General features: G+C 38.7%; 2 protein-coding genes across 2 annotated transcripts in view; one reads left to right on the top strand and one right to left on the bottom strand.

The window, feature by feature from the left end:
* The window catches only part of LOC138208073 (A disintegrin and metalloproteinase with thrombospondin motifs 7), a 67,545-nt gene extending 52,794 nt beyond the window's left edge, over positions 1-14,751 (top strand). Inside the window, exons 20-24 of the mRNA XM_069165737.1 lie at positions 7-159; positions 1,251-1,424; positions 2,529-2,675; positions 2,994-3,156; positions 11,920-14,751. Coding sequence (XP_069021838.1) covers positions 7-159; positions 1,251-1,424; positions 2,529-2,675; positions 2,994-3,156; positions 11,920-12,080 — 798 coding nt within the window. The 3' untranslated portion in view covers positions 12,081-14,751. The remainder of the gene's footprint in view (positions 1-6; positions 160-1,250; positions 1,425-2,528; positions 2,676-2,993; positions 3,157-11,919) is intronic.
* A 2,459-nt stretch (positions 14,752-17,210) lies between these two features.
* On the bottom strand, positions 17,211-22,262 carry calml4a (calmodulin-like 4a). Its single transcript, XM_069165634.1, has 5 exons — positions 22,158-22,262; positions 22,012-22,042; positions 21,752-21,892; positions 20,970-21,158; positions 17,211-17,955 (listed from the first exon to the last, which is right to left on the bottom strand). Exons 1-5 carry the CDS (start codon positions 22,158-22,160, stop codon positions 17,858-17,860), a joined length of 462 nt encoding a protein of 153 aa, XP_069021735.1. The 5' UTR covers positions 22,161-22,262; the 3' UTR covers positions 17,211-17,857.
* Between the last annotated feature and the right edge of the window lie 203 nt (positions 22,263-22,465).

Genomic DNA, 22,465 nt, shown 5'->3' with positions numbered 1-22,465 from the left:
CGGCAGTGCTCCACCAGCTGCGGTCTGGGTGCTATCTGGAGGACTTTGGCTTGCAGTACTGGATCAGAGTCCGACTGTGATCCAGCCAAGAGGCCTCCACCAGCCCAGCGATGTTACCTGCGCCCCTGCTCTACATGGAAAAACAGGGAATGGAGCAAGGTGAGACGACTTTTTATATTATACCACCAAACTTTATTATTACATTACATTACATTTCATTTAGCTGACACTTTTATCCAAAGCGACTTACAATAAGTGCATTTCAACCATGAGGGTACAAAACCCAGAACAACAGGAATCAAGTAAATACAATTTCTTCAAGAAAGTCAAACTACAAAGTGCTATCAGTAAGTGTCATTTTAAGTGCTACTACAGTTCTACTGTTCAAGGTAAAGTCGGAAGAGGTGTGTTTATACATATAACTATAGGTTTTCACACGTTTTTACCTTGAACATTACTGGTTTTCTTGTTTATACACGGCATATACACATTTTTAACATTTTGTATTTATTGATTTATTTTGATCCATTTTTGCTAAATTTTTATCTGCAGTGGTGACAAAGCTGATCGGGCCGCCACTTTGGTCCACGCTGAAATATTGCAACAGCTTTTGAAATAGATTTGCTTTGTGTTCGATTTTTGTTGAACGTTAAATGCTGCTAAAAAATAATGCCAGCCAGTTCTATAAGCCTCAGTCTGAACTAAGACTGTGAGCATGGTAAAAATGACTGGTAAAAGTTTAGCGTGATGTGTATTGTTTTTTGTTGTTGTTAGCATTTAGCTCAAAGAGTTATGCCTGGGCAGCCTCACATAGGCTCTAGCGTGGATGTAAATATTTAAAACAAATACTGATTTGTAACCAGATTATTTTGTGTAAAAATGATAATAATGAGCCCTAAATAAGACAAGGATGAACCATCCTGGAAGTGCGAGGTGGTCAGACAGAGAGAACTGCTACTATTTGGAAAAAGTTGTTCTGAATTTTCTGATTATTATTGCAGTTCTAGTCATTCAGGTCAGAGGTTAACCTGATGTACTAAGTCGAGCGCAACTGGAACTGAAGCTTGGACGTCTCGTTATCATCTCATCCATCACTTCGCCTGAATTCATATCAGTGAGACTCTTCTGATGAGTGATGAAACCCATGAAAACCACACAGCCAATCCAGTTGCCTTAGACTGAAAGAAACCCACAAGCCTCAGCAGGAGCTCACGCTGTTTGGATAACAATCCCGCCGTGTCTTTTCCCAGTGCTCCAAGAATTGCGAAGGAGGCATCAAATTACGAGAGGTCCAATGTTTTGACCTGAGGGATCAGAGGCCCCTACGACCTTTCCACTGCCGGGCCGTGTCCTCCAGACCGCAAACCCAAACGCCCTGCAACCTTCAGCCATGTCTCAACTGGTACTCGTCCTCCTGGGGACAGGTGAGCAACTTAAAGAGAATTATTAGAGACATTATGAAAAATGCAGTGGTGTATACTTTGGTTATTAAATGGGATAAAGTTAATGTGACAGTAAAATATACTGTTTGACAACATATTGGATGTAAAACCTACATTTTCGGGCAGTTTTCACCGTTTGTCCATTTGAGATTCTTTTTCATTTATAATATCAAAATGCTGGACAACAGAAACTCTGTTCAAACACCCCCCCCATGTATTTTGAAATGAAATTGTGTCTAGACTGAAAACATCCAGGACATCAAAACAAAAACAACATAACATGCCCTAAAGGATTATAATAATGTTTCATGTTCTTTATATTACTCTGCACATTTTCAAAGGAAGCCAATTTGTGTTTTTAATTGATTTTTGCAAGCATTCCTTACATTTTCTTCAGACTTCTTTGTTTCTATTGAACGTATTGCTGCACATACAAAGCAACATACAGAGACTTGAAAATATTTGAGATCAGTCATCATTCTCTGTTTGCATTTAGTCTTTCTTTTTTTTTTTATTGATGTAATTGTCGTCTATCGATAGTGTGCCAGTCTCAGGATCTGAATCTGAGAATCTGAGAAAACCATTGTTAAAAAAAACAAGCCGAGAAGAAAAATGTATCAAACACACTGTATTTGTCATGAAAAGTTTGGTGCAGTGGAAAACTTGCTGATTTCAAAGCCTCCCACAAGTTCTGAACTGAAGAACAAATGTGGCATTTCAGAACAATTTGTGCTTTCAACTGACTTACCACAAAACAATTATGTGACAGAAAAGATTGATGGATTCTCCAGATGAAGTCTCCACAATTTGATTTTCAACAGACATTCAATATTCAATATTCTTCTGTACAAGCTTGGCAATCAGTTCAGTGTTGATGTAGGACAAAATTATGCATCTTCATACAACAATATGCTCCTCAGCACGTGTACTCACAGATAATAATGGTACATACTCACCATAACTGTTTGGTATTTTTTACTTTAACATGTTATTCCTTGGATGTTGTTTTATATCTGTAATCCATAAATACGGTCAACCAACCTACTTACGGATTCCACGTTTCTTTTTGTGTGTTGTGTTGTTCAGTGCTCTGAGGTGTGTGGAGGAGGTGAGCAGCAGCGCATCGTCACCTGTCCAGAGGACGACGGATGTGACAGGGACCTTCAGCCCACCAATATCCAACCATGTAACAGCCAGCCGTGTGCTCAGTGGCTGACGGGATCATGGGGACAGGTGCGATCGTATTTATCGACCTGTATCTTGAAGAGGTTCCCTGCCATTGACTTTACCTTGATGTGGCATTAGAGACAAATGGATCTTAATTACATTTCGAATAAGTGGCATTTACAAAACCTCTAGCGGCTTAAAAAGTTCAATCCATTTGAAGAGTATCTACAGCAAGTTTGTAATAGAAAACCTGACAAAAACCTTATGAAATCTTTTAACGTGCTTCATTAAACAAAATTTAATGTGACTGGAAACACGTGATCCAACCAGATGGTAAATTACTGTACTGTAACATTTCGAAACTGTTCTTATCTCTCCGTGCAGTGTTCAGCCTCTTGTGGTGGCGGGGTGCAGCATCGACTCATTAAATGTGTCGACACAAAGGCTGAGACAGACGAAGAAGTGGTTCAGGTTCAATGTGACCATGAACCGAAGCCTGAGAGCAACCAGAAGTGTAACTCACAGGAGTGCGAGAGTGCCCCCGCTGGTGAGTAAATCAAGATGTAAACAAACCCTTTTTCAGTTTTATGTAAGATGGTTATTTAATTGAGTAGTAATATAAATGTTTTACATGATCATTTAGATAATCCTCTGTACATGTCGAAATAACAGAATTAAGGTTTTATTAATGTGATTATCATAATTGCAGAGAGCACTTAAGGACTGTGTGTCTCTGGCTGATGATCTAGTTAAAAATATTAAATTCAAAACTGTTCCCCCGTTTGTGAAGCTGGACATATTTGTATTTTTCTGCTGGAACCATCGTTTATTTACTCCCACTCAACACTGACACGGCAGTTTGTATTTGTTTTGTACAAGTATTATGTGTCAGTGTAATCTAAATTTTATCAAAAACAGATGAAACACTTAATAAAGCCATATAAAGGGGGTGTTTGTTGTTCGCTCTGTTTCCTCACAGCAAGAAAACATTTTAATGTTTTCACAGTTTTCTTTCTAAATCAGTTCAGCACTACTAAATTAACAAGAACCAGGCAAAGTAAAACAAATACCGGCAGCAGTGTTTTCGACCACATGGAGCTATGCACTTTGCTGCACTGTGCTGTCGGCAGCAGCAGCATTGATATGACTGTGAATCGACCAGCTCTTCCTTCAAGATTCCACATGATAAGACCAGTGGAAAGACTGACTACTGTAGCCTCAAAGGCTGTCTTTGTTAACCAGGCATGCAGACAAAGAGTTGAAATGATTTTTTTTTTTTTTTTTTGCACTTGGACAAGAAGACATTTGCTATCAAAGCAGCCATTCACAACAGGGAAATTATAGGCTGTGTGTCTTCTTCTGCCTGAAGCACATCAGTCACGGCTCGACATTTCCACTTTTGATTTTGTTTGAGTTGGGCTCTGTCATACTGCATCCCACAAACCTTTCCCTTAGAGGAGGTGGAGGTATACACCTGTCTTTGATCTGCTTGTATCTTTGAAGACGATGATTAGTAAAGGCTCTCATTTGTGCACTAGAGGTGTATTTTTGCTCCAGTCAACGTTTGAAGATGCAAGTTACAGCTGCTTTTTTTTGTGGTATATGTTCCTCGTGGTTTATTCAATGTATACCAATTAGCCAAAACAATATGATCACTCACATGTGACACAAGTAAAGTTGACTATCTCATATCTCATAACAGCAGCACATGGGGGTCGTGTTTACCGACAAGAATACCAAATAAAAATTTTCCACAAGCCTCAAGTTCACGAGTTGTGACGTTTGTGCTGACGTTTACACAATAAGCAGAGGCCAAAGAAATTCATTTTTGTTAGATATTAAGCTACTATATTGTAATTTGAGTCACGGAGCATTACATTACCCCCTGTTATGTTGCTGAACTGTTAGCCTGTGTAGCTTCCAGATGCCGTCCGCTTTGTCGTTGCCGAGCGACATTGTTTTTACGACTTAACGACTTGAACGCCAAACTTGGGTTGCACACGACTTCAATGTTGTCACAAGTTCCATTGTAGCGCAGCAATATATTAGATGGCAGGTGAACAGTCGGTTGTTGTTGTTGTTGTTGTTGTCAACATGTTAGCTACTGCGGCACAACATGCAGAAAACAGTATTTATTTTTATTTTTTTATTTAAATTGAAGAACAAGTCTGATCTGTGGTGACTCCACCGCACAGCTCACAGGACTTAAAAGATGTGCTGCTCGTGTCTGTGTCAGATACTAACGAGCACTTTCAGGACCCAACAGCATATTAAACGTTTAAATGTTTTGGCTTATCGGTGTAGATTTAATCTTGGAGTTTAATTAACTACTTCTTAATGATGAAATACAAGATAAATATCACTACTCTCTAAAAATATTGATCCTTTTTGCAGCTCTATGCAGTTTTATGTGTGTGCCTTCTGCAATCAAACAAACATCATTTTCACTTTTTCGTTCCATTTTCTGATGTCGGCCACAGCGGTTCGTTGGCATTTCTGTTTTATATCTCAGATATGAAATCACAGTGTTCCTCGGAGGGCAGCCTGTTAGAGTCTGAATGCCAGCTTTGCTGACATTTTGAAGGCATAAAGGTATAGACGTGTTATCGTAAATATTCGAGGCGTATGATAACGAGTCACGTGACCCTCCATCCCTCCAGTTATGTATTTGTTTATGTATTTGTCTTTCAGCGAGGCGACTACATGATTGCAAATGTTTATTTTTGACCCCTGTTGTCAGAAGGGGCTTTCAGTCAGACTTCGCACTGCAGCCTGTGCAGTCAGCTTTACACGATCAGACAATCATGTTTTTACATTATATTCCACGTGTGAAATTCTCCACGTGCTTTTTATTTATTTTTCTTTTTTTTGGTAGGTGTTTTACACAAAGGACAACAACAAAAGACGATGAAACCATCCTTCTGAATTAAACAGTGCCATGAATCAGAATACCATAATTACATCTCACTGAAATTTAAATGTATTAATTGTATAAATGTCAGTAAAAATGTATAAATTAAACAGTAAAATGAATTTCAGAGATTTAAGGATGACCAAAGTCTAACCAGGTTTTTTTGGTGCAATGCAGTCATACATCAAGAACATTAGCACGTTTTACTTTTTACAAATATTTTACAAAATAAAATAAAGGCATTATGTGACTTACCGTAGAAATAATGCCAGTAATATATATGACCTTCTTAAACTGACAAATACAGAAAATGTAAAATATTGTATTCAGCCTATTAAAACTATCCAAAGTGTAAAACCCGACCCTGAAATGAAAACTAACGGAATTGATTATTTTGCTGCATTTTAACATACAGTTTATGGACAGATATTAATTCGGAGCCATTGTGATGTTCAATTTAACCGAGAGGGATCACAGCTAGAATTAGACACAGATCAGAAACATTTGTCACTTACAGGGGATGGACATGCAAAGAAATAGATTTTATCTGTTGTATATAGAATATGCTTGTGTGTATCTTAAACCTTGTCAACTATAATCTTTGTAGTTTTTCTAAAACTAATGTTAAATGTCAGTCATCAAACAGTATTTTTCTGTGGACGATGGTGAAGGTGGTCAGAAGTCTAATCAGATCTGACATGGGGAACATGTCTCCTGACATTTAATAACATCTAGATGTTATTAAATATGTCCCCCATATTGAATAATCCAATACTCCGCTCCTAAATTAAAACCGCTCTTTGCTGTAGATTCGTGTTTTTGTCAGAGCCCGAGAGGCCAAAGCTTCTCTTAATAACTTCCTCTCTGAAATGTTGTCGGGAAACCGCAAGAACAAAGCCGGTAACTTGAATTCAGAGTTCGGCGGGTGCTGTGACACACAAACGTGCCAGACCACGTGTGCAGCTGCGTGACACGTTTATCACACCAGATAATAGAGCGGCAGGTCATTAATATCCCACTGCGGGGTTTGCTTTATTTGGCAGTAGGAGGCTAAAATGAAGGTGGTGGGCGGGGGCGGGGGGGGGAGGGGGGTTCATCCTCCACACGGATTGCACACATGCTTTTGAATCATTGGATTTATTCATCGGGGTCGTATGTGTCCTCCTACAACCTCAACTGCAGGAGGGGCACTGAAGTCCTGATCCTGAGCGGCTGCTAAAAGAAGATCACGTGTGTCATTGATGTCAGTACATGAGCACAACCCTCAAGGAGATTCTGTCTCGGTATTGATTTGATTTCAGTGTTTTTTTAATGGAGGTCGCCCACACACCTCAAGTCTAACACCTAGTTAGGTTTCATTTTTTGTTTGTTTGAACGACAGTCTGAAGTAGCTTGTATGTTAGTTAATGTTTTCTTGTTATTATTCTGTTTTTACAAGAAACTTCTCTTTCTATAACAACATATCAATGAATTTAGTCAAATCATTAAACCCAAAACCAACACATCTCATGAATTCAAACGTTATTTTTTTTATAAGATGATACGTTGTTACGACAAGAAATTCCTAAATGGTGTTAAAACATCGGCCAGACAGAATTAAACCTTCTGCACAAGTTTAAATGTGGTTACATAATGTTTTGTTGCACCTATTGTAATGATTTGGTGGAGAGTGCCTGAAGCTTGTAACAGAGTAATATGAGTTGATACAGGCAAGCAGTGTATTTCAGGGCATCCACAAGCAATTAAATAGTTAATTAACATTTTAATCATTACTCTGTCACATTCTCAGAGTATTTATCTTGCTCTTGTTGACGAAAGTCTTAAATGTAGCAGCAGTTGGACGCGCCAGTGAGAGTCATGGTTCTGAGATGTCTATTTCCTGTGCAGTCGTTGACATTTTTTCCACTAATATATCTACAATATATCAACAAGCTGTCTTGCACTAATGTTTATTTTATCTTTGTGTCAGCAACATGATACATTAATTTACAAAGTGTTTTACACATGGAATGGGCAAACGTCCAAACAATCCTTTAAGCTGTAACCTTGCAAAGTGTCACACACCAGAGCCTGTGGGCGGCCGAACCAAAAGTAGTTGAATACTTTAAACTGAAATTTTTTTATGGATTATGATATGGATTGCAGTTTTGTGGATTTTGATAGCGTATTAAAAAACAACAGCCTGTTTGACGTTACATTTCATTTGACATTACATTTCATTTGACCAATGCTTTTGCAACTTACGTGAAGAATATTCAAACATTGTACTGTAGGAGCTGGATATTGAATTTTTAGAGTTAATCAAACAACTAAACTTGACGGAGGTTACATTACTATTTTTTTTTTTTTTTTATTACATGTTAATGTTTTCAGTTGAAGGGTAATAGATCTGTTATGACTACCTAATATTTATTTTGTAAATTGGATGTGACTGGGTGCTGGTTGGGTCTGAGTAATGTAGCTCTGTTTCTGTAACCATCAGGGCTGCATTTCTTTTTTCTTGTCACAAGTTTTGAAATATCATTTTACAGGCCAACACTGTGACATTAGAGATACAGTCTGTTGTTTGCACTCACTCTGCATTTTGTCTGGAAAAGACAGAGAGGAGCAAGGAAGAAGGTCAAGCTGAAAAATTACTGCTGTCTGAAGGTCTGTCTGCAGACATACATTCCCACAGCACTAAGGTCATGTTTGGAGCTGATACACTTCATTGTATGGGTTTTACGTATAGTTATGAGTGATAACATTATTGTGCTTACGGCTTCGGTTCCTAATACAAATCAAAATTGAACCAAAAAATAAAAGTTATGTAGTTTGTGTGTGTGTAATGTGTCAAAGTCTAAAACCTGACGAGAGATAATGGTGAACATAATAGTCACTTTAGTTATATTGCACCTAAAATCAGAATAAAGGTTTTAGAACTTAAAATATAAACCAGATAATTATAACCAATACTATCTGTTAAGTTAAAAACATACAAGAAAAGTGAGTTTTAAAGAGGAATCTACAGACAAGGAAGTCCACAGCTAAGGAGCCCAAAAAAAGCAAAGACCCAGATCTTAAACAGCAATGAGGTTCATAGGGAGATAGCAGATCAGATGTAGGCAGGAGCCAGACCATTGATGACTTCAAAACATACTGTTAAATAAATCAATTCTAAATACTTAAACAGTGAAGGGCAGCAAGAGTTGGTATGATGTAATCATTTCTCTTAGTATGAGGTTAAAAGCCTGACAGCAGTGTTTTGTATCAACTGCAGTCCCTGCATATTCCCCTCCCTGATACCAGAATAAAGTGCATTGCAATAGTGAAGTCTGGAAGACATATAAGCATGGATGACCTTTTCTAAGTCTGCAGAGGAAACTGTCTTAGTTGGGCGAAGCAGCACTGCACTACCTTTGCCACTTGAGCATCAAAGGAAACTAAAATAACACCTATAGGTTGCAGGCTTCTTTTAGAACATCAGTAGATAAAATAAAATAATTATTAGACATCCATTTTTTTATTTCAATGAGGCAGGACATAATACTCAATACAGCAGAGGTTCCAGGCTTTTTTTTTTAAACATATAATTGGATGTCATCTGCGCGGCAATGAAAATCAACACCATGTGTAATTTGCCTCTGGGGTGGCATGGATAAAATAAATGAGAGGTGCCAAACTAGATCCTTGAGGGATCCCACAATATCTAGGAGCACAAGAGGAGGAGGCATCTCCAAACATTACAGAGGAATCTTTAAGGAATCGACAAATAGGAAATCAACCAGTTCAAAACTACTTCACTGATACTAACATAGTTCTTCAGATGGCTGATTAAGACATGATGGTCTTCTGTGTCAAAGGCTGAGCTGAGGTTAAGGAGTTCAGGCCAGTGTCGGCTGCAAGATGTAATTCACTGATGACCTTGACCAGAGCAGTCTCAGTGCTGGGTTGGAGATGGAAATCAGATTTGGTTTTTTGTAAAAAGAATTGTGTTGAGTGAAACATTTTTTTTTTATTTATTTATTTTTATTTTTTTTTTCGAAAAATCAAGTAGTTCAATTGAAGTAGGCAGACAGGTCAATTATGAACAGTCATTAATGGCTAAAAAAAATTTGATCAACCATTCGTAAAATGGCTTTTAAAAATCAAGTGGGACAGCAGTCTGATGGATTTGAAAAACCACAAAACACTTGTGACTTTTTTTTTGCCTGGTTTAAGATCTAACTTCATGTATTTTGTGTCATTCAATGATTTTTCACTCTGGTCTGTGTTCAGGTAATTTTTTTTTTCCCCTGCCTCTTTCATTTGGCATGCTGTATTAATCCCTATATAACCTTTGAAATACAGGAATTGGAAGGAAAAAAAAAAAGACACCCAACAGTTCACATAGTGAACAGTGTTCAGAAAAATCTTTTTTTCTTAAAATGAATAGCCTTGAATAGCCTGACATATACACATAACACATCATTTTCAGGTTCATTGCTGATAAATAATACTTCAATTGTCTGTCAGAGCAATTAGCCGTGGCCTGCGCTACTCAGGTATGTTGACTTTTCTCTCCCGAAAAAAAGATTCCAACAGGAAAGCGTGGGTTGGTTTCCTTCTTCTTTTTTTCTACTGTGACAGTCACGTCATAACGGTTCTTGTGGGAAAGTAGATAACAGGTGGTAAAAGTAACTTAACTTCTGCCCCCGAAGGCGCTCCTAAATGAGAAGACAGTGAGCTCAATCCAACAACAGTATCGGGCTCTGAAACGGTGAATACCCGATGATCTGTAATGATTCATATAACAGACCCTGCACATATCACATTGTCCTGTTTTTCCAATTTCATGCTTCTGCTGTATGTGCTGTGATTTTGAATGACCACGAAGGGTTTTCTCTGACTTTCAACAAAAAACTGCACGCAAACGTATAAATTAAAAAATTTTGTAATCATTTTTGGACACATAGTTGTCTGGTTTCTTAATTATTCAATTTTGTAACGTAAATCTTTGCATGTGAGGTGCTTAGGAGAAGCTGTTAATTGCAGCTACACAAAACAACCTGGGTTAAACTCCCCCTCTGAAGTGCATGACAATTTAAGATTTGAACTGTGATGTGTCATTTGTTGTTTCAAAGTAAGCAAAATGTTCACACTGAAAACAAGAGTCACTCCAGAGCAGCATGTTTCATGCTGACAATAATTACATCTGAAGCTGCAAAAGGTTAATTGGCATCAGTAACGTTTAGAAACAGTTATTCTGTCACTGGCCACAGTGTTTACTGTTGTTTGATAGAGTTCATCCTGTTGTTTTTAAGGTATATTCAGCAACTTAAAGCATTCCTGTTCACAATTTTATCAGAGCAAATTGTGGTTTTTTTTTTAAAATAGATTTTACACAGCCTGTTTCTGCTCTCTTTATTGTACATAATGTAATAAATTAATTTCATTTATTGCATTTATACATTAACATGAGGATTATTTTCATCACAGAGCAATCAAAATGGAAATTCTCATCAATTAATTTTAGCTCAACAAGGTTCCTTACTGAAATGATCCCCATCATGATTTTACTGGATGTATCTGATAATCTGGATAATTTTCCCTGACATTGATTTTTATAAATCTAGCCACAACGAATAATACGCAGGATATTTTTTTTCCAGCAACCAGTATTGTTTACCTTAACAAAGCATTAACAAGATCATATAAACTGGTATTTACTCATTTTATCTTTTGAATTTCTTTCTCAAAGGGCTCTTGTTTTCTTTTCTTTATACTGAAATCAAGGTTAAATCATATTTTGCAGCACTTAACATCAAATTGAAAAATCCACTCCAATGAATCATTACTAAATACAAATCACAGTTTAAGCTGTTTTGTTTCATCGTGTCAAGTGGAGCGGTTCGCTGCCCTCTCTCCGTACCAGTGATTAATTCTGTCCTTGTTATGTGGCGGGACTGGATAGGATCCAAATGCAGACACAGATTCGAGTTCAGGTACAGAACAGACTTTATTTTCTGGTGGGGGTGAGTGGACGTAGCAGATAGTATGGACCGACACCTCAGGACTGCAGGACCGGGGTTGATAGAGTGTCGGGAGGTGATTAGTGGGATGAAGAACCGGTGTGTCAACCTGCTCGGCTGGATTGTCAGCAGCTGCTCAGAATGAGCAGGGGCGTGGCCACGGGAGGTTTCTGGAGACAGGAAGTGGAGAGACACCTGACCAAAACACAAAGCACATGGCACACCACAATAAACGGGGGAATGACGGCACACATGAGGAGAGGAGATCTGGGGAAAGAAAGGTCAAAACACACAGGGTCAGACAGGGATCCTGACAGTCCTGATGTAACAGTAGACCCTGAATGAGCTGAATGAATTCTGTATATTAACCAGTGTCTATGACTTCTCTCTCTCTCTGTCACCCACACAGGGGCAGTCTGCCTTCGCGATCGGCTGACGTTTCGTTTCTGTCAGACTCTCCGCTGGCTCGGCCGTTGCCACCTGCCCAACGTGAAAACACAGTGCTGCAAAACCTGCAGCCAGCGCTCCCGCTCCGGCAGACCGTCTCGCCACCGAGGTGCCACAAAGTAAACACTCAAACGCTTCATCAGCAGGAACACTGATTGTACCACTGAGGGACGAAATATGAATCATCATTTAAAGTCAATCTGAGCCCTTCCCTGATTTCAACTACGGACTAATTATCAATCAGACACCCGTAAACTCTGCATGTTTTGTTGCTGATGAAGTTGATGTGCAGAGCTGCAATTAATTGGAAATGTAACAAACAAAAGTGAAACAGTGAGAATGTAAATATTTGTTTGCACTTTTTACACTATTTGACCAGCGTGACGTTTTATGAATCAGGATTTCTTCGTAGGAGATACAACTTTGCATTAGATAGAAAGGTGTCCTGTGGATGTAGCCAGGTTATTAATGTATTATTACAAATGTAGACAAACCACTCATTGACCTTTATGGTTGGTACAATGCTTTTATTTGACTGAAAGCAGCACAAACTATTCAGGTTAAAATAAGACAGTAAACAGTTCACAGTGTGGTTTTACATAAACTGTGGTACAAGCGTTAAAAGTTAGTGGTGCACCAATGCTTCATGGGATTTATAAATAACTGACCGTTTGCTAAGCCCTGTCCAGTTTATTTCAACCTGCAGTGTTTTCCACTAATGTAGCCATCGTGGCTCTAACCTTACAGACATTTTTTTTTTTTATTTCACATGTGCAAAAACTCATGTGATCGCATTTGACCACATACACATGTGAAACATAATTCCATAGTTTTTGGAGTATTTTCATGGTGTAATGTGTGAAGTCCATGTAAAAAAAAGTTTGAATCTATTTTCTCCATGTAATCGTATGTTACAACCCGTGATCACATGGGTCGCAGAGTGAAAACTTGGCAAACTCATGTGTTTTTTTTTTTCTCTCTAAGGGTGTCGGTAATGCTAACTTTACGCTCTCTTCCTCGGTTGTAGAGATTCAGGAAAACGAGATGTCACACAAAATTGCTGCTGCCACTGCAGCTTTAAAAAAAAAAAAAAAAATATGATTTTAACATGCAACATTTCAAGTCAGACCGAGAGTGAACACAGACATTATCTAACTGTAATCAGAACAGCTTGCTGGCTGACCCTGTGTATTAATCTGCACATGCTGGTTTGATAATGAGTCTGGTAGAGCTTGTTGGAGTGTAACATCAGATGCGACGTCATCCAGGACTTGCTTTCAAACCCTGGATGTGCTCATCGTGAATGAGAATTTGTTACATAATATGGAGCCACACATAGTAATTTAGTTAGCTAATGATATGTTAACTGTTGACCTTGGAAGTAAAGCTGGGTTACCTCTGATACCCAGTATTATTTTAAAGATATTGTATTTAGCTCCACACTGCAAGGTTTGTAGCTCGTCGTGCAGACAGTGTTTCTTTAACTTCTTACTGTTATTTTCATGTATTTTTAGTTTTTTGGACACCACCTTCCAAAGACTACACACTGAATGTCTTCAGCAGCTCCTCTCATTGTTCACACCCAAAGCCCGACAGTCCTGCTGTCAGTTGTAAAGCTATAATCTAACTATCGCTGTTCAGGGGAGGGTTTTGGCAGACGGTCAGACGGACTCTTTAACGTCTACTGCAGCTTGTAGAAAGCCTCTTTGAAGCAGTCGCATCAGTAACAGTTGTGTATGGTCCCACTTTGGCTCCACCACACTCATTTTAAATTGTTAATGTGAAAAGAAAAAAGCTGCAGGAGATACTTGGTGCTAGAGGCCGCACAGGCTGGGTGTTGAGTCGGGTATTGGCAGGCCCAGTGCCTCATCTACTTAGCTTTGGATCACCTGATGTCATTATTTTTATTAACCACTTGATTTGAATATTCAGGTTAAATTCAGACGTTCAGAATCGTTTTTTAAATGATTGTGAAAATGTTTAAAGTTGAATGAAATGAACAGAATAACATCACGTTGTGTCTTATTGCGTTAATACAGAGAGGTGCATTAAGTAATAATGTATATGTAGTATTTCATACTTTTGAAAGTGTTTTTTGATTGTTCCCCTCTTCTCTATGCGATCTTTCATCCTTCCTGCTTGTTCCTGCATTCAGACTTGTTTCGACCTTTGAAACATGTTCATATATATTTCAGTCTTTTTAAGTAGGAGTTGAAAAGCAGCTTGGACGTCTCAGGTGAGTCCAGCCAAGGCAGCTGCAGGGCCATTATATCTTCATGTATTTCTTTATGCTCTTGAACGTCCCAAGGTAAAAAATGAATGTCTCAAATATATCTTTTTTTCTATAGTGAATACAAGACAATTCCTTAAACTGAAAAGAGGGGGGGGGGGAGTAACTAGTGATTATTTGGTAATGCAGAGTTGTAATTTACTTTTAATGTGTAATTTACTTTTAATGTGTATTAAAAGTAAATTATTTTTAAGTGGTTTTTAAAAAAAAAAAAATTTAACAATAATGTATTTTAAAGTGACCTTTTTTTTCTTTTTTCTGTTTTTAAGTGATGTTCAGTTTGATATCTCAAAATTAATTCCATGTGTAATTGTCCTCTGGATTCAGTCATACAGTAAGCCCCTCACTCCTTGGTTACCGTTGCTATGTCTGTCAAGGTATTGATCTTCATGCCATGTTCACATACACGCATCAAAATCGAACTTCATTTTTACAGGTCAATTAATTTACCGGCTGAAATAAAATGAAAGATTTGATTTGAGAAATAAACTCTGTCAACACTTTACTCGCTGATGTTACCAGTGCCTTTGGTATGCATTTACTACATACCATCCCTATAGGGGTGTTTCTCATTTATATCGAGGATGTGCGTGCAGCCGGGGGGCAGAAAAAAGGCTTCCACTTGAACATAATAATTTATATATACCGTAGTCGTTTTTTTTTTTTTACATTTTGAAATAAAGCAGGTTTCTGACAGCGAGTGAAATTACCAGATCACATCTATTTACAGTAGCTGCACAGGAGGCACGATATGACGTCGACTTGTGGTTAAAACCACAGAGGACCCGCCGCGCAGTTAATAACAACTCGCTGTTCGCCTGCTGCAATCAGGAGCTCCGACCCGCTCATGTCTGGCTATTATGTTTGTAACATTAGCATCGTAAAGTTTCCTCAGATATATACCAGACACCGGGTGCATGCTGGACGTGACTCATGAGAGCAAAAAGTTATTCAAGGTGACTTCAGTGTACACAGGATGTGATGTTAAACGTATTGTTGATCAACTACACAGGTTCATGAAAAGAAAACTGTGCACACCTGTTTATTTCCACATCCTGGAAAATTATAACGGCGTGATGCATGATCCAAAACACACATCTAACACGGAGCCTGATAAACATGAGCAATATTCATTAAACAGGTGTGGACACGGTAAGCATGAGAAGTCCTACTTTAAAACAAGCTGCAGTTTCAGTGCGAAACCATTTCACCACCTTTACAAAAACCCAACCAGATCCCTGGAGGGGCCAGCAGCCCGTTCTGCACTCTAACGGACAGGTTTTGGCGATAATAAACATTTTCCTCTCCACAGTTTTGGACACAGAAGCAATGTTTCCTGTTAATCTCATCATCAGCTCTCAGTCATTTTGGGTTGCTTGCTGCCCCCTGCCGGCTCACACATCTCAAACATAACGTCATGCTGTAACCCGTTTATTTGTGACCCCCTGCACTCCATTTCCTTTTTTTCTGATTTATTCACACGGCATTAGCTCAGCACACCTTAGCGGAAAAGTCAAAACATTAACTATTTATATGTTGTCCAGGAGCATTTTGTGTCTGAAAAATTATTTTCATGGTCCTTTAGATGTCTGCACAGAAAGATAAAATGAATGTCGGGGGTAAAACGAAAGTTTAATTCTAATATTTTGTACAGCCTGCAACAGACTCACGATTCAGTGGAGTGGAAGACTAGAGGAAAGGACTGATCTGTGTAAATGCTGAATTGAACTGACGGTGTTGCCACGGGCAAACGTTTTATTGTGTCAGGCAAAGAGCAGACATTAGTAAAACCAAGGAAACACCTTGAAAGTATGCTGCTGGATGATAATGATGCGATGATTTTTCTCTTGAAGTTTGTGATGGGAATGCTCTGTCTGAATGATGGAGTCGTATACGGAGCTCCCAAAGGAACAGGCTATTTGATACCATGCCATAACGATGCAAGAAAGAGCACGGTTAAATATTAAAGGTGACGTGCATGTCTCTTCATTGCCGTCAGCATGCTGATTCATGAACAAGACAATGTTTCTCTTGTACAAAACAACAGGTTTCATGGACGAGGACTGGGTGGGTTTGGATGGCTGGTAAAGCGCCCACGTCGTCTCAATAAACATCAGGACAAAACCACTCAGCATCTGGGACCAATTTACCTCACATTTGATGTGCTAGTCCTAATGAACAGGACTGTTTATTATAACTTGTAACCCACAAAGTAGTGTAATTATTGCATGTTATGGCATTCTTTCAGCTGAGCTGCTTTTGGCACGCAAATGTTAGCAGTTTATCTGGGGGCGGTCAGACAGTTGGATTATCTTTTCACAGCAGGTGTTTTGATGCGAGATGATAGGAAAGGTGAACTTAGGTACACTTATGTGACACACGGGCAACGTTAATGTTAGTCATCTGCTGTGCTGTTCCTGTTCGCACAAAATATCTGCTCTAAAAAGTGTTTTTTTTGTTCTGTTCCTCACTTCTGCTCATTTTTCTTCTTTAGGGATATTATATTTTTCTACATGCACAGCCTTTATATTTACAGACAATTTAGAAAAGCACAGAAATTAACACTCCTGACACGGAGGGGAGCAGCAAACGACATCATATTTGTAATTGAAACATATTCCCATATTATTTTGAAGTGCATGGATTATGACATCTTTCTTTGCAGTGATATTCTTTTTTTTATGTGTAAAATTTGTAAATGTGATTGTTTCTGTTCTTTTGAAAGATTCATCTTTGTACATTTGAGGATTATGTTGGTTTACAAGCACAAAATCAAGACTAATACAATTCTTACCTGCTCATTTGAAATGACTTATTGCCACAGGCGTAGCAGCAATTAAACATGTTCTTTAAAGCAGTCAGTTGGTTCACTACAGTCTCTTAACAAAATCCCACTGTAACCTTAATTTGTATTAACTGTTAATGGGCCACACAGCAGTTAAACACGTTCTGGAGATGTTATCCATTTATTAGTTAGTGATGTGTAGATATTACTGTGCTTAATACTACTAAATCAACATGTAGAACTAGATATTTAATAGCAGTGGTCTTCATGGGAAGCAAAATGTCAGATAGAAGTCACTCATGTAAATACAGTGTTCATAAATGTCAAATTCCTGATCATTATGCATGCAGGACTTGTACAGACAGAGAGAGAGACAGAGACAGAGAGAGAGAGAGAGAGAGAGAGAGAGAGAGAGAGACTTTTTATGTCAAGTGAAGTTTAATTCTGACCTGTGAAAACAAAGGGTTCAATACATTACTCACAAGCGAGCAGAAGTTCATAAACAATACATCAAACTGGACATGAAATCTCAAGGATTAATTGTGTGGAGGGCCGTCAGGATTGACAAAAAGGTGTACTTAGTATTTAATTTTTCTTAAATTGGATACCACGTCCAACCATATCATATTACAATAAAACACTGCTCGAGGAGGGTCGAGACAAGACTTGTGTTGTTTACATAATCAGGTAAGATTCATTAAAAACAAAAACTAAATGAAGAATATTTTCAGCCTCTATAAACTGAAGCCATCGTGTTCAGTGTATGTCGAGTCGATTCCCCACCATGGCAGTCGTTCTGAAGTTGTTAGTTTCTGCTTTCAAAAATCAATAGTCGACCGATGGCAGCGTCACAATCTCAGCGAACTCTTCATAGTTGACAGTCCCATTTGAGTTGACATTTGTTTCTTTGAAGAGTTCATCCACTAGACGGGAGACAGAGAGGACAGCTTTTTAAGTGGACCTGACAATCTGAAAATGCATTTGTCTGCTGCGATTATGCAGAAGGTCGAGTGAAAACCACAGTTTGGTGTCAGAGACTCCGCTGGCTTTTGTTTGTAGGAGTTTTTGACTGACAGTTAATTTAAAGTGCAGACCCCTGTGCCTGCTGTGAGCGCGTTTCTTCTTCCTGGACATGTCATTAAATTTAAAATGCTCTAAACTTAGCAAAACTCAAATTATTCACCTGTTTATTGGGCATTTCTACTCAGTTTATAAGCTCAAAAAATGAATTCAATAAGATGTAAAAATGAAAAGCCAAATCTTACAAAAAATCTGTTATTATTAGCATTATTTTATTCTGTTTATTTTTGCTTTCTGCAAACGATAATGTCTGGCTGCTTACCATTTTTTTCGTTGATTGGGTGCTACAAGGGGGAGAGACTTGGCAAAGGGAACCGAACAGATTTGGGGTTTGGGCGTCAAAAGCTCACGTGCAATGCATCTTGGTACATGTTGGTGCTGCTTCGCAAGTTGGAAAACTCTACTCCCTAAGTCAATATAGCAGGCACGGCAATTTATGGCTTCAGCTGACATTTACCATAAAAAAAATTAAAAAAAAACATCATCCACATAAAACGTGTCAAAAAATGACCTTTACTTTCAATGGCCATCCAGCTCGTGCTTCTGTATCTTGATCATTCTTGTCTGAAAATGTCCCGAGTTCTCAAACTGGTGTGTTACAGTAGTTACAGTGACGCAGTCTTCACCTCAGCTGCCTGCAGTTGCTGCAGCAAAGAGGCGAACAGCTTCAATAGGGTTGTTGCCTGCTCTCTTAGAGGAGTGACATCACTCTTCTGAAGTTCAGTTGACGGTAGTCTCCCCGCAGGGAGCCAATTTAGCTTCATTTGACTCTAAACTGCTTTGTGCGCAGAGCAGTCGTCCTCTGACAGTTCTTTGAATTACATTGTTATATTGCTTTGGGGCCCGTAACTCAATGAAAGAGTCACCTTTGAAAAAGTCCAAATCAACCCCAGAGGTTTAAAGAGCCTCGCATGAATGAGTCCTTCCATCAAAACTCACCATGACGCTCAGTTTTGATGTTGTTCAGAAATATAATGAGAAAACACTAAGATTTACAAAAAACTAAAAACAACCTGAGTGTTCATTGTGTTCTTAAATAAATAAATAAAAAACGCTGAAGGGAGACATTTTGGAAATTATATGTATTTGCTTGTCGGCAGAAAGTCAATAGAAAGCCAGCAGCCGCCTGACGTAGTTAAGCATAGAGACTGGAAACGGGGAAACGGCAAGACTGGTTCTTCTCAAAAGTAACAAAATCCTCCTACAAGCACCTCTAAAGCTCACTAAATAACACAATATACGTGGTTTGTCTGATCTGTGAAAAAAATTCAATTTAATCCTTGTCACTTTTACAATCAAACAAACTTTAGTTGTGCTGGAGGACAGATTTTGTTACCATGAGAGAAAGCCAGATTCTTTTCTCCCTGGCGGTGGATCTGACTTGATCTGATTGGGAACCCGGTGATACCGCCACCAAAGACATTTTCAGATGGATGGCCAGAAAAGCGAGTTTAGCTAGCAAAACCAAGATGACTCCTGGAGACATTTTATTGATTTAGGATGTTATGAAACTAGTTGAATGGAAGTCTATGGAGCCAGAGGCTTTTTAGAGCCAACCTCTAGTGGCACTTGGTGGTATTACAGCGTAAAGCACTTCCGCATCAGCCACATTTTTTTTTTAGACCTGGAAGCTACATCCATTTTTATATACAGCCAATGCTCCTTATTTCATACGAGTGAAAATTCTCTCCAAAACAAACAATATAACATTTTACTTGAAATAATAACAGAGCATTTATCAGGTTTATTTGTAGCCTCATACCACAAATATAGAGCCAAAGCAGATCTGTCACCTTTTTGATGAAGAAATTGTTTCGGGAAAATTTTTTAAATAAACCTAATCAGTGTTTAAGCCAGAACCCTGCAGCAGCATCTGAGAATAAATGTATGTATGGGCAGGGGATTTAAGAAAGCAAGTTGTAATTCCCAGGGAGAAGCTGAGTTCTTTGTAGGGCTCACAGCACTGTGGGGAGATGCAGCAAAAGTGACTCATAAAAGGACAAGACTCAACAGTGCTGAACAGGGGAAATAGGAAAGGGTCTTTGTAAAATATGTGCAGATTCCTGTCATTTCATAGGTACAAACATCAGTTATGGTTTTATCTAAAATGAAGAGGTTGATTCTGAAATCCTCCAAATCCCCCTTTCCCTCATGTTTACCCTTTGATATTCACTACAGTCAAGTTTTAGGATAAACAGTCCTTTGCCTCTACTTCAATACGAGATTTTGAAAGAAGCAGAGGCTCCTAACACTCGAATTTAAAGGTATTTTGGGTATGTACACTAAGCCTCCTCAATATCTTTCCTTGCCTCCCAATCCAGTATCACAGCAAAGCGTTAAATATACATGGCTGTCCACTACAGCAAAAGGTGAGATAGCCACGCTTCGGGCTGTCGAGGCGTTAAAGTTACACGTTAGGCGTGAAACTTACACGCACATAAATATCAAGTGACATGGATCATGTGACCAAAGTCCCGAGACCAAATACAATGGTGCAGGGTGCAGTTCATTTTGTAGGTGAAATTGAAGTCATCTGTTTTCAAAGCATACTTCACATACGTTTGCCACTCATAGATTTGTAACAATAGATCATTTTCCTCTATAAACAAATGACCAAACATAATATTCTTATCTAAATGTTGAATCGGTTACTCGTTATACTTTTAAGACATCAGAATTTGCTTTAGGTCCAATTTTTTTTTTTGCAGAAATTGAGAAAAATTGTAAAGGGTCTCTAGCACCGCAGCAGTCTTTTAAATGTCTTTGCTGTCGCCCACTATGAACACAGCTGCTCATCAGCTCCCTCTCGTCTTTTGCTGCCATGTTTGCTCGTTCTGCTGAACAGTGTTCACTTTACCTTCTTTGTTTGTGAGTTTCTCTCCTAACTTGGTGAGTTTGGCCCGTAGCTCGGACGCCTGGATGTATCCTTTCTTGTGCTTGTCCGTCATCCTCAAAGCCTCCAGGATCTCCGTCTTGGGGTCCTCCTGCTGCATCTGTCTGTGCATCATCGTCAGGAACGTGGAGAAGTCCAGCTGCCCTGTCTTTTCTAAACACGAGTGTAGAACAAAATTAGCTCTGTGCTATGTTGTTCTCTATAGTTAACCTGTGCAATAAATAACACTGGATCACTTAAGGCTAAAAAAAAATTTGAAATTTCAGTTAAAAAATTAAATTGATGTCCTTTTTTGTAGAAATGTTATTTAATCTTCTTTTTTTTTTTCTGAGTCTCTATGTATAGATGATGTCTTACTAAATGTTTAGGCTGTCTAAATTGAATTTGAAAATTAATTTATGTCGCAAGCCAAAGCACTTAGTTTCTTTATTGATAATATGATACTTGATAAATGTTATTTTTTTGTATTTAATTTTTTTTATATAATCGCCGTCAAAGGCCCGGACCACAATATTAACAATGTATAATTCAAAAACGGCTGCTGTTAAAAATAAACTCCTCCCCCTCTCGTGCATTAAAACATTATCTCGCACAGGCCGAGTTCCTATCTCTTCACCCTTTATTACACACTATTGTGTCTAAACCCACGAGAAGGTGTAACTCTTTCTGTGTCAGACCTGTTTTCTTAAACCGCTCTCACTGAGCAGGGTTTTGACCGGCAGACAAACACGTTAGTTGTACTTTACCGATTTTGTGAACTTGCAGGTGTCTGTCGATTTCACCAAAGGTGGGGCTCGTACCCAGGCAGCGCATAACCGTGATCAGGTCTTTGGCATCAACCTTGCCCTTTTGCTTCTTGTCATGCAAAGAGAAGCACTCTTTGAACTCTACAAAGGGAAAAGAATGCATTAATGAATTTTAAATAAAAGATTCCAAACATTTTTTAGTAATTGGAACAGAAATGCAACAGTAACCAAAAGCGTCCGGTGTTGTCGACGACTCTTACCATTGATTTGCACTGGTGTGAAGAATTTAGCCTGCAAGTTGACAAACAATGAGGCCTTTCTTGTTAGATTAATTACCTAAAAATGTCGTGTGTTACATAAGAATACAGTCAGAAAGGCTTGAATAGAAATGATCTCTTGCTCTTACCATGCCTGATTCACTGCAGGGTTTTTTTTTCAGGAAGAAGACAATTGTCTGTAGCCTGCGTCACCTGTCCTTCCACCTCAGTTTAAAGTCCACTAGCCGAAGGACTTCGAGGTAATTTAATACTGCTTGTGTTGCTATGGAAACGCAGATACCAGATCCACAGTGCTGCATTGTCCTTCCCTTTCTCGCCCCGTCCAATAAAAGGAAGGGACCGAGTATTACCAGAAAGTGACCACGTGCCGCTGCAGCGTTGTATCACAGAAGGAAGTAGAGATTTTAAACCATTTGACCTCAAGATAGTTGATTTA

This window comes from Embiotoca jacksoni, unplaced genomic scaffold (assembly GCF_022577435.1).
Source record: "Embiotoca jacksoni isolate LCO1_2020_lvr unplaced genomic scaffold, fEmbJac1.0.p SCAF_35, whole genome shotgun sequence".
In the NCBI taxonomy this organism is placed as follows: domain Eukaryota; kingdom Metazoa; phylum Chordata; class Actinopteri; family Embiotocidae; genus Embiotoca; species Embiotoca jacksoni.
Note: the sequence above shows the minus strand (reverse complement) of the source record. Positions and strands in the feature narration are given on the sequence as shown.